At 32.9% G+C, this 14918-nt stretch overlaps 2 protein-coding genes and 2 long non-coding RNA genes across 5 annotated transcripts in view; all 4 read left to right on the top strand.

Moving 5' to 3' along the window:
* Positions 1-5680, top strand: part of LOC107613105 (alpha-N-acetylglucosaminidase) — a 17246-nt gene extending 11566 nt beyond the window's left edge. Inside the window, exons 15-19 of the mRNA XM_016314962.2 lie at positions 2260-2370; positions 3228-3472; positions 3708-3945; positions 5074-5152; positions 5294-5680. Coding sequence (XP_016170448.1) covers positions 2260-2370; positions 3228-3472; positions 3708-3945; positions 5074-5152; positions 5294-5532 — 912 coding nt within the window. The 3' untranslated portion in view covers positions 5533-5680. The remainder of the gene's footprint in view (positions 1-2259; positions 2371-3227; positions 3473-3707; positions 3946-5073; positions 5153-5293) is intronic.
* The window catches only part of LOC107613480 (peptidyl-prolyl cis-trans isomerase CYP22), a 6515-nt gene continuing 3917 nt past the window's right edge, over positions 12321-14918 (top strand). For both annotated transcript variants that reach the window (XM_021109811.1, XM_016315493.2), the window contains exons 1-3: positions 12321-12710; positions 13307-13330; positions 14469-14556. In XM_021109811.1, coding sequence (XP_020965470.1) covers positions 12532-12710; positions 13307-13330; positions 14469-14556 — 291 coding nt within the window. In that variant the 5' untranslated portion in view covers positions 12321-12531. The remainder of the gene's footprint in view (positions 12711-13306; positions 13331-14468; positions 14557-14918) is intronic.
* Positions 12721-12910, top strand: LOC110266053. Its single transcript, XR_002352943.1, has 2 exons — positions 12721-12825; positions 12859-12910. It is a non-coding gene; the product is annotated as an uncharacterized LOC110266053 (long non-coding RNA).
* LOC110266052 lies at positions 13337-14207 on the top strand. Its single transcript, XR_002352942.1, has 2 exons — positions 13337-13712; positions 13818-14207. It is a non-coding gene; the product is annotated as an uncharacterized LOC110266052 (long non-coding RNA).

Genomic DNA, 14918 nt, shown 5'->3' with positions numbered 1-14918 from the left:
ACTATAATTATTTTTTATTTTTATTTTTTAAATAGTTACTTTTGTTAGGTTATATTTAAATACTATGGTACAATAATGAAACTATTAGATAAAATACAAATATGAATATTATTAATGTTTTGATAATTAAAAACGAACGTTCAATTTTCTAATTTTATTTTTCATGAATCATGACAACATGTGTTTTCAACAATATTATTACAACTAAATGATATTTAAAAAATGTAAATTGTTGAAAAAAAAAAGGGATATATATACGATTTAGACACTATATAACTCATGAATACAATTACACAAAGAAATAGAAAAATTAATGAATGCAATCACACAATACGTTTAGCAAATTAAAAAAAAACTATGGTCATCAACCAAATTCTAGTTGTGCAAAAAATTAGCAAGAATGGAGAGGGAGAAAGAGAAAGAAGTATGAAATTATGTTAGAGGAGATAAAGAAAATGTGTAAAGTGAATATTGATTTATATAGTAAATATTATTAATGTTTTGATAATTAAAAACGAGATTTAATTTTCTAATTTTAATTTTAATGAATTATGACAACATGTATTTTCAACAATATTATTACAACTAAATGATTTTAAAAAAATGTAAATTGTTGAAAGGAAAAAGAAGTGATATATAAGCGACAAAGACACTATATAACTCATGAATACAATTAAACAAAGAAATAGAAAAATTAATGAATACAATCACAAAATTACTTAATACATACGTTTAGCAAATTAAAAAGATAAAAATAAAATCTATGGTCATTAACCAAATTCCAGTTGTGCAAAAAATTAGTAAGAATGGAGAGGGAGAAGGAGAAAGAGAAAGAGATATGAGATTATGTGAGATGAGATAAAGAAAATATGTGAAGTGAATATTGATTTATATAGTAAATATAAGAATGGGTATGAAAGGAGAAGAGAAGAAATTAGATTTTAATTAGATTTATACCTATTTAAAAGAATTAACATTAACATTGAAAGCAATAGTGTAATAACCTACATAAAAATAAAGGGTAAGAGAATATGAAAAGTTAAGGTTAAAGAAGAATCTTTTAACATTATATAAAAATAGGTTATTATAAGGAGATAAAAATACAATGAGAATCCTATAGCATAATGCAAAGATAGAAGATTGTGCTCTAGTTGTGTGAATTAGCCACTTAAGCTGAGGTGGCACAATAGTAAAAAGCTAACAATGCATCTAGAGACTACCTTGAGCTCTAGATAGATTCGTTATACATGACCTAGTTCATTATGGTTGAATGACATGTTCAGAAGAAAAGAGAAGAGAAAGTGAAACAACCTTGCGTATAGAAAAATAGTAAATGGATTCTAAGAAATTGGGTTATCCCTACACCAAAGCAAAGCTAACAAAAGAAAATTTAATCTAAAAAACATTGCTTTCCAATCTCTCGATAAGTTTGAGAAGGAAAATTCCTGGAAAATATTATGAACTTTACACCAAATAGATTCTAGGAGTCTAATAAAACATGCTTGTTAGAGAATCTGCTTTGAAAATACATGGATTTCGCTCCAACCAAATAGTCCAAAAAGTGAAAGAAGGAATTCAGCTAAAACTACCAGAGGAGTCAAGAAATCACAAAAGGTCTAAGAGCATATAGTAGTCAAAGAGAAATCATCAGGAGGTTAAGAGCATCAAGAACTGAGTGGCTTTCCTATCCTTAAGGTTACAAAGAAGGTGAAGATTCCAAGATGGAGAAGAACCCTGTGCAATACAAAAGGATTGAATAGGAGAATTATTCAAGGAAGGTAAGTGGTATAGACTAGGAAAAGCTAGGTCAAATGAAGTATCTCCTATCTAGTAGTCTTATTAAAAGTTAAAACGAGACCTTCACCTACCTTCGAAGAAATCAATGGTTGAAAGTACTACAACCTTGAGATATTAATCACAGGGCAGCTACACATTCCTTTGGCAAGCACCTCCATGACATGATAGCTACACATTCTAATTTCTGATGGCACATGTACATGCATAATTTTAATTCCTGAAACCAAGATTTCAACTCCATTTTCAATGCATGATTCAGTACTCTGAAGAGAGTACTTTTTGTTAACATCTGACGTTCATGCATTTCATGATCAGTCCTTTCTTTCCTCCTCCTATTTTCCTGTGGGTGTGAATCAGACTACAATATGATAGTAAAGTTGTGTATCTAGAATCTTTGATATCATCAAAACCTCGATCCAATGGGTTGTACTTTATTTTATTTATTTATTTATTTTTTTGCAGGAATGGATCAAGAGTTATTCCCATAGGCGATATGGTAAAGCAGTTCATCAAGTTGAGGAGGCCTGGGAGATACTGTATCACACAATTTACAATTGTACCGATGGAATTGCTGTATGTATTTTGATACATTGAATTCGTTGGATATTTATGATAATATATTTTACGCCATACTAGTTTCTGTGTGGCTTTTCTTTTTTCAATTTAAATAGGGATCTTTATACCTAAACAACCACACCGAGTGAGAGTCACTCTTCTTTCTCTATTACTTAGTCTTTTAACAGAGTGGACAGGAACTCTGGACACTAGGAGTATGTATTGTTTTCATTTGATAGGTATGATGACAATACACTATCCTTATTTAGAATTATTGGTCATCCTAAATAAGCAATTAAATCATGAAATACAGGGAGATGAGACGTTATTTTAACAGATTGTGTACAATAAGGTATTTTAAGACATGATTAGGATAATATCAGAACCTCAAAAACTTACTAAGATTTAAATTTGGCACTAATAAACTTTTATGCTTAACTATACCAAAATATAAAGTCAACTCCTTGAAACTTGGCTGGTAATATAAATCAAGCATGATGTTGATTTTGACTAAAGAGTTGGGTTGATTGGTTGAATGTTGCAAAAGAAGAAGAGATTCCACTAAAATGATTGACAGTGACAACAAGGTTTGAACAATGCCATGGTGTCTTGAAAATCATGTCCATGTTTAAACTATTGGAATTCAAATCTCTGTTAATGGTTTTACCTATATTTTTTCTATATCTCTATATATTGGACTACCTCCATTTCATTAACTCTCATTACTGGTTTTATGATCTTGTCCTTGATCATATATGATTTCGGCTGATTATTAGTAAATTTTGGTCTAGTTGCTTTGCAAGATCTATTGTTGATATAATTGTTGAAACCTGGGTACTGATTTGGAAAACTTTGTGAATTACCAATCACCGCAGGACCATAACCATGATTTTATTGTAATGTTTCCTGATTGGGACCCATCAACAAATTTTGGATCCAGTGTGGCGAACGATCAGAAGAAAATTTACTTCTTGCCACCTGGAAATAGAAGATACTTGTCCCAGGAAACAAACTCCGATATGCCACAGGCACATTTGTGGTATCGTCCCAATGATGTAATCAAGGCATTGCAACTATTCGTTGCTGGTGGAAAGGATCTTGCTGGAAGTCTCACATATAGGTAACCTGTTGAGTTTGGTATATCCAAAATTTTTTTCCTGTATCACTCACTTTCCATTTCCATAGAGCATACTATTCTTCTTAAATTGTTCTTTCACTTGGTTTTGGGTTAGCCCAATGGTGCTCTTCCAAGTCGATCCTTATACGGACATGTTAGATAATAGCAAATGGACAGTGTACCGAATTGATTAGGGGGAAAAAATTGTTAATCAAAAGTGCCATTTTCTTTTTGACAGGTATGACCTGGTTGACTTAACACGTCAGGTATTGTCGAAGTTGGCAAATGAAGAATACATCAAGGCGGTTACTTCTTTTCAGAAGAAGGATATTGATGCCTTGCACTTTCATAGCAATAAGTTCCTTCAATTGATTAAGGATATTGAAATATTGCTGGCATCCGATGACAACTTTCTTCTTGGAACATGGCTTGAGAGTGCTAAGAAACTTGCAAGTAATCCAAGTGAGAAGAAGCAGGTAACTAGTTAACTATATATATATATATATTGCTCACAGCATGATCTGTGATCCGATATTGCTGCTGCTAACAAACATATGCATATTAACAGAATTAATATTACTTGTAATATGATTAATTATTTATGGCAACTAATAAGTGGTATATATTTTTAGGGTAAAAGTTATTGAAAAATAGTTTTTCACATTTTCAATACGTTGGATACATAAAAAATTTAGAAAATTTTTATTATTATACTCTTATAGCTAAATCCATATTTTTAATATGTTTTATCTATGATGCATAGACACTGACATGGACACGGGACACGACACGACACGGGACACGTCGACACGCGAATTTTAAAATCTTACATGACACGGGGACACGCATTCATATAAAATATAAAGTATTTTTTAGATAAATCGTAATGATATTTTGATATTTTATTGATATTAAAATATAAATTAAAATTTTTAATTATTTTTAATGTCTTATTTTAATTATATCAAGTATTTAAAATATTTTTTTGTTTTAATAAATAATAATATATACTATATCTAAATTTATTTTAAAAATATATGTTAAGAATAAAACAGGACACGCTGACACGTGATGGTATTTAGGTGTGTCTAGGTGTGTCGGGAGAAGAATTTTTTATTAAGACACGGTCGGACACAGCAGACACGCGTGTCGGACGAGTGTCGGTGAGTGTCGTGTCCAAATTGTGTCCGACACGCGGACACGACAACTCAACGAAGTGTCCGTGCTTCATAGTGTTTTATGCATGTATAACTCATCTTTCTTTTCTTCTCTGCATATAGTTTATTGTTTTACAGTAATGGTATCTTTGGCCGTTGAAACAAATTTATAATATATCATATGCCTTTATAATTCATCGTTTATACGGTTATGTGATAATTGTATCCTTGGGCCAGTGGGATGAAATTGATATGAAACCTGTCATGTGGTTCGCAAAATGTTTTTACATTCTTAGAGATTTTATATTAGAAATGTCATATTCAAATGTTTTTCCAAGGTAAAATTCCCAGAAATTTGAAAACATTCAGGCGAGTCACACGTCAATGGAACCTACAAATACACCATAATTAGATGATTTAATGCCATTTTTACCTTTATATGGCCAGTATGAATGGAATGCTAGGACACAAGTGACCATGTGGTATGATACGAATGAAACTACACAGAGCAAGCTCCATGATTATGGTAAAATACGTTAATAAACTTTGATTTTTTTTTATCTTTTTTGGTGTCTTATTTAACTTTGATATGCCTATTTCATATCAAATTTTGCTATACAATAGCAATTGTGTTGAAGTTTTCTGTTTTACCATGCTTCTTGATCAGCTAACAAATTTTGGAGTGGTCTCTTTGAAAGCTACTATCTCCCACGAGCTTCAACCTATTTCAGCTATTTGTCTGAAAGCTTGAGGAGGAATGAGAAGTTCAAGTTGATTGAGTGGCGAAAACAATGGATTTTGCAGTCAAACAAGTGGCAAGAAGGCAATGAGCTCTACCCAGTAAAGGCCAACGGAAATTCTCTTGCCATCTCCCAAGCTCTCTATGAAAAGTATTTTGCAAAATAATTTGGTTGACAAACCCTAAGATTTGATGTCAGAAATGCAGAGAATAATAAGTAATATACATTATTGCTTTTTATTTATACTCAAGTAATATACGTTATTGCTTTTTATTTATTTTTGTTCTATGAAGGCTTGTTGCTTTTCAGCTGAACTATCTCTAATCATTTGATACTACCCTTGTATTTTTCTTTCTCTTTCTTTTTGATGGTTAAGAAATGTTTAATTCTAAGAAATGAGAAGTTACATAATCACAAAGACTTCAAATGAAAAATAACACACAAGGCAAGAAACAGAAGAAAGAAGCATCCAAAGCAGGAAGGCATATCAAATAAATCTCATCATTCATCACAATCATAATTATCTTTATCATACATGTGATTATTGCATTTTTATTCTCCATTCACCGGGTGATAGTAATTTAAATAAAAAAATAAGTCTTTGATCTTTTATGTCGGTACAAATAAGTTTAATATCTTTGTTACTTTGTCTCTCAAATAACAACCGGAAGCCATTGACGAGATTCTTAGAATGATGATTTGTCCGTTAGATGCCAAGCTGGAGGTGCAAAATAGTAGTTAGACAAGTTAGTCCTCCACCCTCACAAAAATGACATATTTAGTGTTTGTTTTGAGATACTAAGACAGAGACTGAGAGACTGAAATTCAATATCATGTTTGTTAGTTCAGAGGTTGGTACTAAAATTTCTATCTCTGTCTCTAAAATTTCAATATTTCAGTACCTCTAAAAAGTAGAGATACATGGGACTAAAATTTTTAGAGATGGAGATTGAAATTTTAATAACATTTTATATCTAAAATATCTTCATTTCAATTAATTAATTTTAATTTTACCTTTTGTACAAATTAAATTAGAGTTTCATTCTTATTTCAATTTCTGTCTTCTACTTTATAGCAAACAGAATAATGAGATTTATTTCAATCTCTGTCTCTTAGTCTCTGTCTCTCAGTCAGTCTTTCCGTCTCTATCTCTCCACCAAATGCTACCTTAAAGTTAGCAGTCCTAGTTCTTAAAAGAAGATGAAGCTATACCAAGAAGCTCATGTTGTTTGCAGATTTGTGTACGCTCCAAACATGGCTAGTGATGAAAGCTCTTCAAGCACTACATAGATTCGGAATTATTGGAATAAATTTTTACAATAGTCCCGAAATTTATGCAATTATTCAAAATGATCCTCAAGATCTAAATTTCCCTATAATGGTCCCTCATATAGAGCTCTGGACACCATAATGGCCCCTAAATAATTTCTAGTGCTGAGTCAGTTGTTGGAATGCTGATGTGGCTATATTTTGCCACGCTAGATAGTCCCGACGGTTAGGTGATAAAGAGAATTTATCGTTGATCTAAATTTTCACAAAATAGAATTCCGTCGTTGAAAGTATAGTCTAGACCAACAATTAATTCCCAAATCAAATGTTAAATTCAAATCAAAACAAATAAACCGAGAGTCTTTCAACCTCGAGTCGTTCTCCCTAGGACGCAATTGAAGTGTTGCTCTTTCGGTTGTTAGGGGGACAAAAGGGGTTTTGTAATCAAAGAACTAAATATTAAAAGAACTAAGAAATTAAATAACCAAGAAATGATCAAAATTAAAAGTAATGCAAGCAACAAGGAATAAGATCAAAACTAGTGAAAATGCTATAAATGCAATAAAAGGGGCTTGGCTTGGGAATGAAGATCCAAGGAATCCTATCATCGCCATAACCACAACTATGGTAATTATGATGAGTCAATCTCGTCTAGTCAACCCCAACCATCGAGGAGTAAGTCAAGCAAGTATAATTGACCTTAATCCATAAGTCCTAACCAGCTTACCAAACTAGTTGATAAAAGGCTAGCGTTAATGGAAACAAGAGTCAACTAACTACCCAAGAATTACCACTAAGGCTGCGTTTGTTTACAGAGACAGGACACTGGGACAGGGACACAAAGACACAAAATCGTATTTGACAGAGAAGACATGGACAGAAATAATGTGTCCAGAGACACAAAATTAGTGTATTTTGTGTCCATCCTGACAGGAAGAACACGGAGACACTAACAAGGGACACAACTTATTTTTCATTTTTTCTTTCATTATTCTTGTTATTTTTTTCTAATTATATTTTTTATTATTATATTTTTCATCTCAAATTTTTTGAATGAAAAAAAATGAGAATAAATTGGATTTTCATAATTTGTTCTAGTTTATCACCAAACAGAATATAAGAACACAAAATTTTGTGTCTCTGTCCATCAGTGTCTTGTCCTATCCTGTTCTCAGTGTCTTGTCCTGTCCTGTTCTCAGAAACAAACGCAGCCTAAATGTCGGACATTATGACTCTAGTATCCTAGGAACTCAAACCACAAGCCAAGGTGGGAAGATCTACTCAAAATTCATAATTGGCATTTTCACAAACACCTTGTGTGCATAAAAATAAAACATAAAAAATTGCAAGAGAAATGAGAAGCAATAACCAACTATGCACAAAATCAACAATAAACATCCAATCAAGCATAAAGAAAGCATAAAACATTAAATTCATCTATCAAAATTCCAAGGTACCAAAATTGCAATTATAAACAAGTAACTTGAATCAAGGCAAATGAAAGTAAATGTGCTATAATTAAAGAGGAAATTGAGAGTACTTACAATAAAGATGAGCAAAATCAAAGATCAAAGCTTCTATAAAATGCTACAATTGAGATTGATAAACCCTAATTAAAACCCTAAGAGAGCATTTTCTACTCTACTCCTACTCCTACTCCTAATGCATTCTATACCTAATCTAACCTAATGGAAGCCTCTCATTCATATGTGTTGAATTCCCCTTATATAGCACTCCAAAATCAGCATCCAAGCCTTCTAAAATGGGCCAAAAGGCCTCAGAAAACGCACAGCACGCGTTTCATTAATAAAATCACATGCAGGGACCTGTGCGGACGCGTCGCACACTTGGCTGAATGTTGACCTGTGCGTACGCACAGGTGTTCGTGCGCACGCACACTTCGTTGTGTGTGCTTTTCATTGTTTTCTTTATGTTTTCTCTCTTGTACATGCTTTCTTCCACTTTTGGCTATTCATTCTTGCCGCCAAGGCCTGAAATCACTCAGCAAGTATGTCATGGCATCAAATGGAATAAAAGTGGAATTAAATTGCTCATTTCAAGCACAAAATTGCATATTTTCACATTTAGGTTTAATTTAGGGGCAAAACACAAAAGTATGCTATTTTGGTGCTTAAGTGTAAGTTCATGTGCTAGAATCCATCCAAATTAAGTCAAAATATATCATCAAACACGGACTCATCACTAGGCATGTGTTTCATCTCCTTCGTTTCTTTTTTTTTTTTTTCTTATTCTCCATCTCTTTAGTTCAGGTACTCACCCTTGTACTAGTTGCTCTTTTAAGCTGCTTCATAAACCCCTAGCTGCCAATCACTAACTCACTATTTGTTTCCGATTTATTTGTATGTTCCCCTTCATTTGTCTCTATTGGAATATTTTTTCCATCTACTTCTGTTTTTTTGGTGACTACCATCTACTTCTGTTGCATGTTGCGTTGGGCTTACTTCAATTTGTGAGTTGAGCTTTCAAATTGGACTCGCTTTATTTTATTTTATTTATTTCAATTCCTGGCTTCCGAATTGATTTATTTGTGAACATGAGCTATCGTTTAGTTCTTCATATCGTTTGGTTGCAATGCTGCAATGCTGCAATGCTATGAGATGCATTGAAAATGTTGTTCACTTCTATTAAGGATGTCTCTAGTAGTTTCGAATTGATTTAACGGAAAAATGTTATTTAATTAGAACTATACATTTGCTATGTAAATAAAAAGAGATGGAGAAGAAGAAAAAAAAAATGAAAAAGATGAAAAATGTACTCTGCACATTTGGGATTAGGGTTATAAAATGGGAAAGAGATCAAATTGGGTCCAAATTATAATGAATTTACGTCACCTAGCGGTTGGGACTGTTTAGCGTGGCAAAAATGGCTACATCAGCACTTCAACAATTGACTTAACGCTAAAAATGACGCAGGGACCACTATAGTACCCAAGGCTCTATCTAAGAGACCGCTATAGAAAAATTTGAATCTCAATGACCATTTTGAATAACAGTCCTGCTATACATAGAAGTTTTATTGGTAACCAAGTCCAATAAAGTTGGCTCAAACCCAACAAAAACCAACCTTAGATTAGAGTGCGTGTAAACAAGCGCTCATGCAACTATTCAATAGCGCGAACGTTATTATGAAAAACGGTTCTTCTTCCTCGATCAAAATTGCAACTCTCAAAATTCAAATGATGTTTAAAATCTCTCAAAAATAGCTCAAAATCATCGCGAAAACTAAACAAAATTTGAAAGTTAAGTTCGAAATCTTCACCAATAAACACAGAAAGAAAAGAAAAAAGATTATTGAAGGTACTGTTCACTCGTCTAGTTTTTTCACTTTTTTGTCTAATAGTTTCAAATTGATTTAACTAAACAATGTTATTCAATTGGAACTATACATTCACTATGTAGAAAAAATGAGATGGAAAAGAAGAAAAAAAAGAGATAAACAAGAAGATGAAAAGCACGCTCTGCACATTTGGGAGTTATAAAATGGGGAAGAGACCAAATTAGGTTCAAATTGGAATGAATCCACGTCACCTGACCGTTGGGACTGTCCAGTGTGGCAAAAATGGCTACTTCAGCCCTCCAACATCTGACTTAGCGCTAAAAATGACGCAGAGACCACTATAGTGCTTGGGGCTCTATCTAAGAGACCGCTATAGAAAAATTTGGATCTTGAAGCCCATTTTGAATAACAATCCTGCTACACATATAAATTTTTTTGGTAATCGAGTCTAACTAAGTTGGTCCAAATCCAACAAAAACTAACCTTAGATTAGAGTGTGTGTGAGCACGCGCTCACACAACTGTTTAATAGTGCGAAAATTGAAGGAAATCTGGAAGTTAAGTTCGAAATCTTCACCAACAAACACAAAAAAAGATGAAAAGGGATTATTGAAGGTACTGTTCACTAATCGTCCAGTTTTCTCACTTTTCTGTTTCTCATTTCGATCGCGAAACACTAGATAGTGATATTTCTGTTTATTTAGAGATTCATTTTGTGTTCTTGCGTTAAAGTACATATTACTGTTCTCATTACTGTTCATTTGGTGATAATTGTGTTAGGTCGGTGTAAGGATGTTACATAGTATTTCTTGTATAGTTTTACCTATATTTACATGTGTTTGAAGGATTTGAATGTATTTTTGTGCATGTTTGAGCGTTTTCATGTTCTGAACTGAGTTTGTCTGTAGTAATCAGAAATAAATTTTGGTGTATTTTATGTGAATTGAGGTATATTTGGTGCGCTTGTCTTCTTTTTGCTGTAATTAGAAAACAGAATATTGTTCTTGTACTTCTGATGTTATTTTTTACATATTTGAATGATTTACATCAGTTTCTGTCTATTTTTCAGGAATTTTGTTCATGAATTTGTTTTAACTACCCATAGAATTTTGTTGTAGTGCTTTTGGTGTCATTTTATGCATGTTTGATTGAGTTGCATGTCTTTTTGAACACACATTATATGATGTAATCAAAACATAATTACGATGTATTTGGTTTGTCTTTTGGTGTCTTTCTTTTGAATTGAGGTGCACTTGGTGTTTTTGTCCTATTTTTGTTGTAACTAACCTATAGAATTTGTTATAGTGCTACTTGTGTCATTTTATGCATCACCAATAACACTAACATTTTGCTAACATATTTCTTAGCTCTGATTTTCTCTGATGCTATCATTAAATAATTTCACTTGATGCAACTAATAAGTATTGACCAAATTTTTTATTCTTTAAGTAATTGCGGTTCATTTTTTAGTTTAATTGAGGTTTATTTGGATCCAAAAATAAATTCGATATATTTTTGTTAATGACTAAGCCTCTTTAACTGTTTGTTCAAATCTGAACTAATTTCGGTTCATTTATATGCTAATTAAGGTTCATTTACTGCTAACCTGCTGTTGATATGTATTGACCAAATTTTTTAACAAAGAAGAATGAAATTATTCATTATTACTTTATTCAATGGTATTAGATTCCACTCCATTCCATTCAATTAGTTCAGTTTTGAACAAACTTCAAAAAGACTCAATCATCAACAAAAACACATCAAATTTATTTTTGGATCCAAATGAACCTCAAATAAACTAATAAATGAACCAAAATTACTTAAGAAATAAAAAACTTAGTCAAAACGTAACAGTAGCATCAACTGAACTTCAATTAACACGCAAATGAACTGAAATTAGTTCAGTTTTGAATAAGCAGTAAAAAAGACTCAATCATCAACAAAAACACATACAATTTATTTCTAGATCCGAATGAACATCAATTAAACTAAGAAATGAACCGAAATTACTTAACAAATAAAAAATTTGGTCAATACTTATTAGCAGCATCAAGTAAATCTCAATTAATTCACAAATGAACCGAAATTAGTTCAATTTTGAACAAATAGTCCAAAAGACTCAATTATCAACAAAAGCACATCGAATTCATTTCTTGATCCAAATGAACCTCACTTAAAAGAAGGAAAAAAATGCAGCAACAACAGCAACAATAAAAGAATGATGATTGAAAGAAAATGCAAAGAAGAAGACCCGAAGAAGAAGAAGGAGGAGGAAAGCGAATAAGGTGAAAAGCAAAAAAGAAAGAAAGAAAGAATGCGAAAACGAAGAAGCATTATTGAAATATGCATGTGTACACCCTAGTAGAATGAAAATAATTTTTGTTAAATTTGAGTCTACTTAATTAGACTAAAATACCAAAAATGCTTAGACGTGTAGTTGAGGGTTGATCTAATGGGCTAAAAATACCGCCAGATACAAAAAAAGAAAACTAACTAGAAGCAAGTATTACACTTCCACGTATAAAGTACACCCAAGCAAGAACACAAGCAGCAGCAGCTCAACTAAGTGTGCTGTGTGCTTCACTCGTGCGAGGTTCGAAATGGGTTCTTCAGTTGGAGGAGGCAACAGCAACAACGCAGGCGTGGAGTGGCACGTGCGCCCTTCCAACCCTAAGAACCCCATCGTTTTTTTCGATGTCACCATCGGTAACATACCTGCTGGCAGGATCAAGATGGAGCTTTTCGCTGATATTACCCCCAAAACCGCTGAGAATTTCAGGTTCTTTCCACTTTTCGCTTCACTTATTTATTTATTTCTTTATCTATTTGTCTGGTTTTGAAATTGAAATATAGGAATAGGAGTAAGATGCTTGGGAAGTTTATAATTCTGAAATGTTGTACTGTTGCTTTGGAGTCTAACCTAAAAGTACTACGGGATTCTTCAAGTTTCCTCTGCAATTTTTTTTTATTTTGTTTTTTAAAAAGATTCCTTTGTATCCTTTAGTTGAGAGCAAAATGACAATGGTAATAACAGTAATGATGAGAATCAATGAGGAAGTTAATATATAGTAGTTGAGTTGGTATGACCTTCTAGGAACTAGAGAACCCAGATATATAATATAAAATAGAATTATTCATGATCGTTCTTTTGAAACCGAAAAGAACTTATTAACCTATATGAAGTTACTCTTTTCTGGCGGAAGTATTTCCTTAGTTTCTACAGTCTTGATCATCTTTGTATGTTTAAACTTGATGCTATTGGTAAATGATTCTTGGTAGTGGATTCAGTATGTTAATTGATGTCGCTTTATGTGGTTTCATAATTAATTTTATTTCTCCTTCTATTTGAGGGATTTGACTTTTACTATTTTGCAGGCAGTTCTGCACTGGGGAGTACAGGTAGTGAAATGATCTTTTCCATCTGATCCATTCTCATCGGCACCATTATCATTTATACTACTGAGTGGCAATATAAGCTTAATCATTTTAATTTTTGAGTTTTCAATCTGTTCTTGCCATTTTCTGCTTTCAAACTCTGTTGATAGTTATTGGTATTTTGATGTTTAGTTAATGCATTCTATGGTATCAGCAGTTATTCTTTTGCAATTGGCACGATGATAAATTGAAGATGATGATCATTCTATGCTAGTGTTGACTCTGGGATGATAACTTGATCATTTAGACCATAAAACTTATTCGGACTTTTGTTTCCGATATGGGATATGGTTGTCAAAATTGTGATTCTACTTGCGAAGCACAATTCTGCAAGTTTGTAAGGCTGGTTAGTGATCCTGATCACCTTGCAAAACATCTTGGATGGTATCTTAGGACATATAAGCAGCTAGATAGTATGATCATACTGATCCCTTGTCACTGTCTGGTCTAGGATGAGCAGCATAAAATCAGAAAATATGCAGATCCCAGCATGAAACAACTCAACCAAAAATCACTCCACTACAATCTTGTGGCTGAAATGTGTGATTTGAATATGGAATTTGAAACTAACCCATCCCATTGGTGCAACTAAAATCTGAATTTCTTTGCCTCCTTGCAACTACAATTGCTGCTTGCTCCATGCAATTGCATATGCTGCAAGTCGATCTCATTGCTTCTGCCAACCCCCTTTTTCTCTGATTGCTGTGTTGTAGATGCTTCAAATTGGTTAATTGCAACTGTCCCTGTTCCATCGATTCTGTGCTGCATTTGGGGGTGCAAGTGATGATGGAAAGTTATAATATCCAATAATATTTAATATCTAGAAACAGGGAAAAGAAAATGTAGAAATCTAATACAAGACAACACTTACGTATTTTCAATTGAAAGTTTATTTAGATGCCAGTTGGGATTTTAAAGGTAGCTAGCTTATATGTTGTTTGTATGAGTTTTCTTTTCCACTTTTCTTGCACATGAGTTAATTGAGCTCTGAATCAATTGCAAAGTGAAAGCTAAATTTTCAAATAGCTACTTGATCAGAATGAAATATTGTTTCGTTTTCTGTTGATGAGGTGACTAACACTTTAGCTTATTCATTTGCCAGGAAAGCAGGACTACCTGTCGGCTACAAGGGTAGTCAATTTCATAGAGTTATTAAGGATTTTATGATTCAGGCTGGTGATTTCGTTAAGGTATCGTTGTAGCTACTGTAACTTTGACTATAATATAACTGTTTTACATCATATGCAAGAGGAGGCCCTTTTATAACCTAAATTATTAAGCTGATTACACATTTATCTGTATGTATAACTTGGTATTATCTGAAACATAGAACATGAGGAGCATCTTAGGTATATAGTCGGTGTTTCCTATCCAATATGGTTAAGAACAAAGTGCATAATATTTTCAGATAAAGAAGATATTCATATGAAGAGAAGATGATCAGGAAAGGGTTAGGAGGATAAGGAACCTGCTAAGGAAGTTTAAATAGAGGACAAACAAAAAAACAAAAAGAGAGAAAACGGGGGTGGGGGGGTGGGGGTGGGGGGGGGGG

Source organism: Arachis ipaensis, chromosome B08, assembly GCF_000816755.2.
Source record: "Arachis ipaensis cultivar K30076 chromosome B08, Araip1.1, whole genome shotgun sequence".
NCBI lineage: Eukaryota > Viridiplantae > Streptophyta > Magnoliopsida > Fabales > Fabaceae > Arachis > Arachis ipaensis.
Note: the sequence above shows the minus strand (reverse complement) of the source record. Positions and strands in the feature narration are given on the sequence as shown.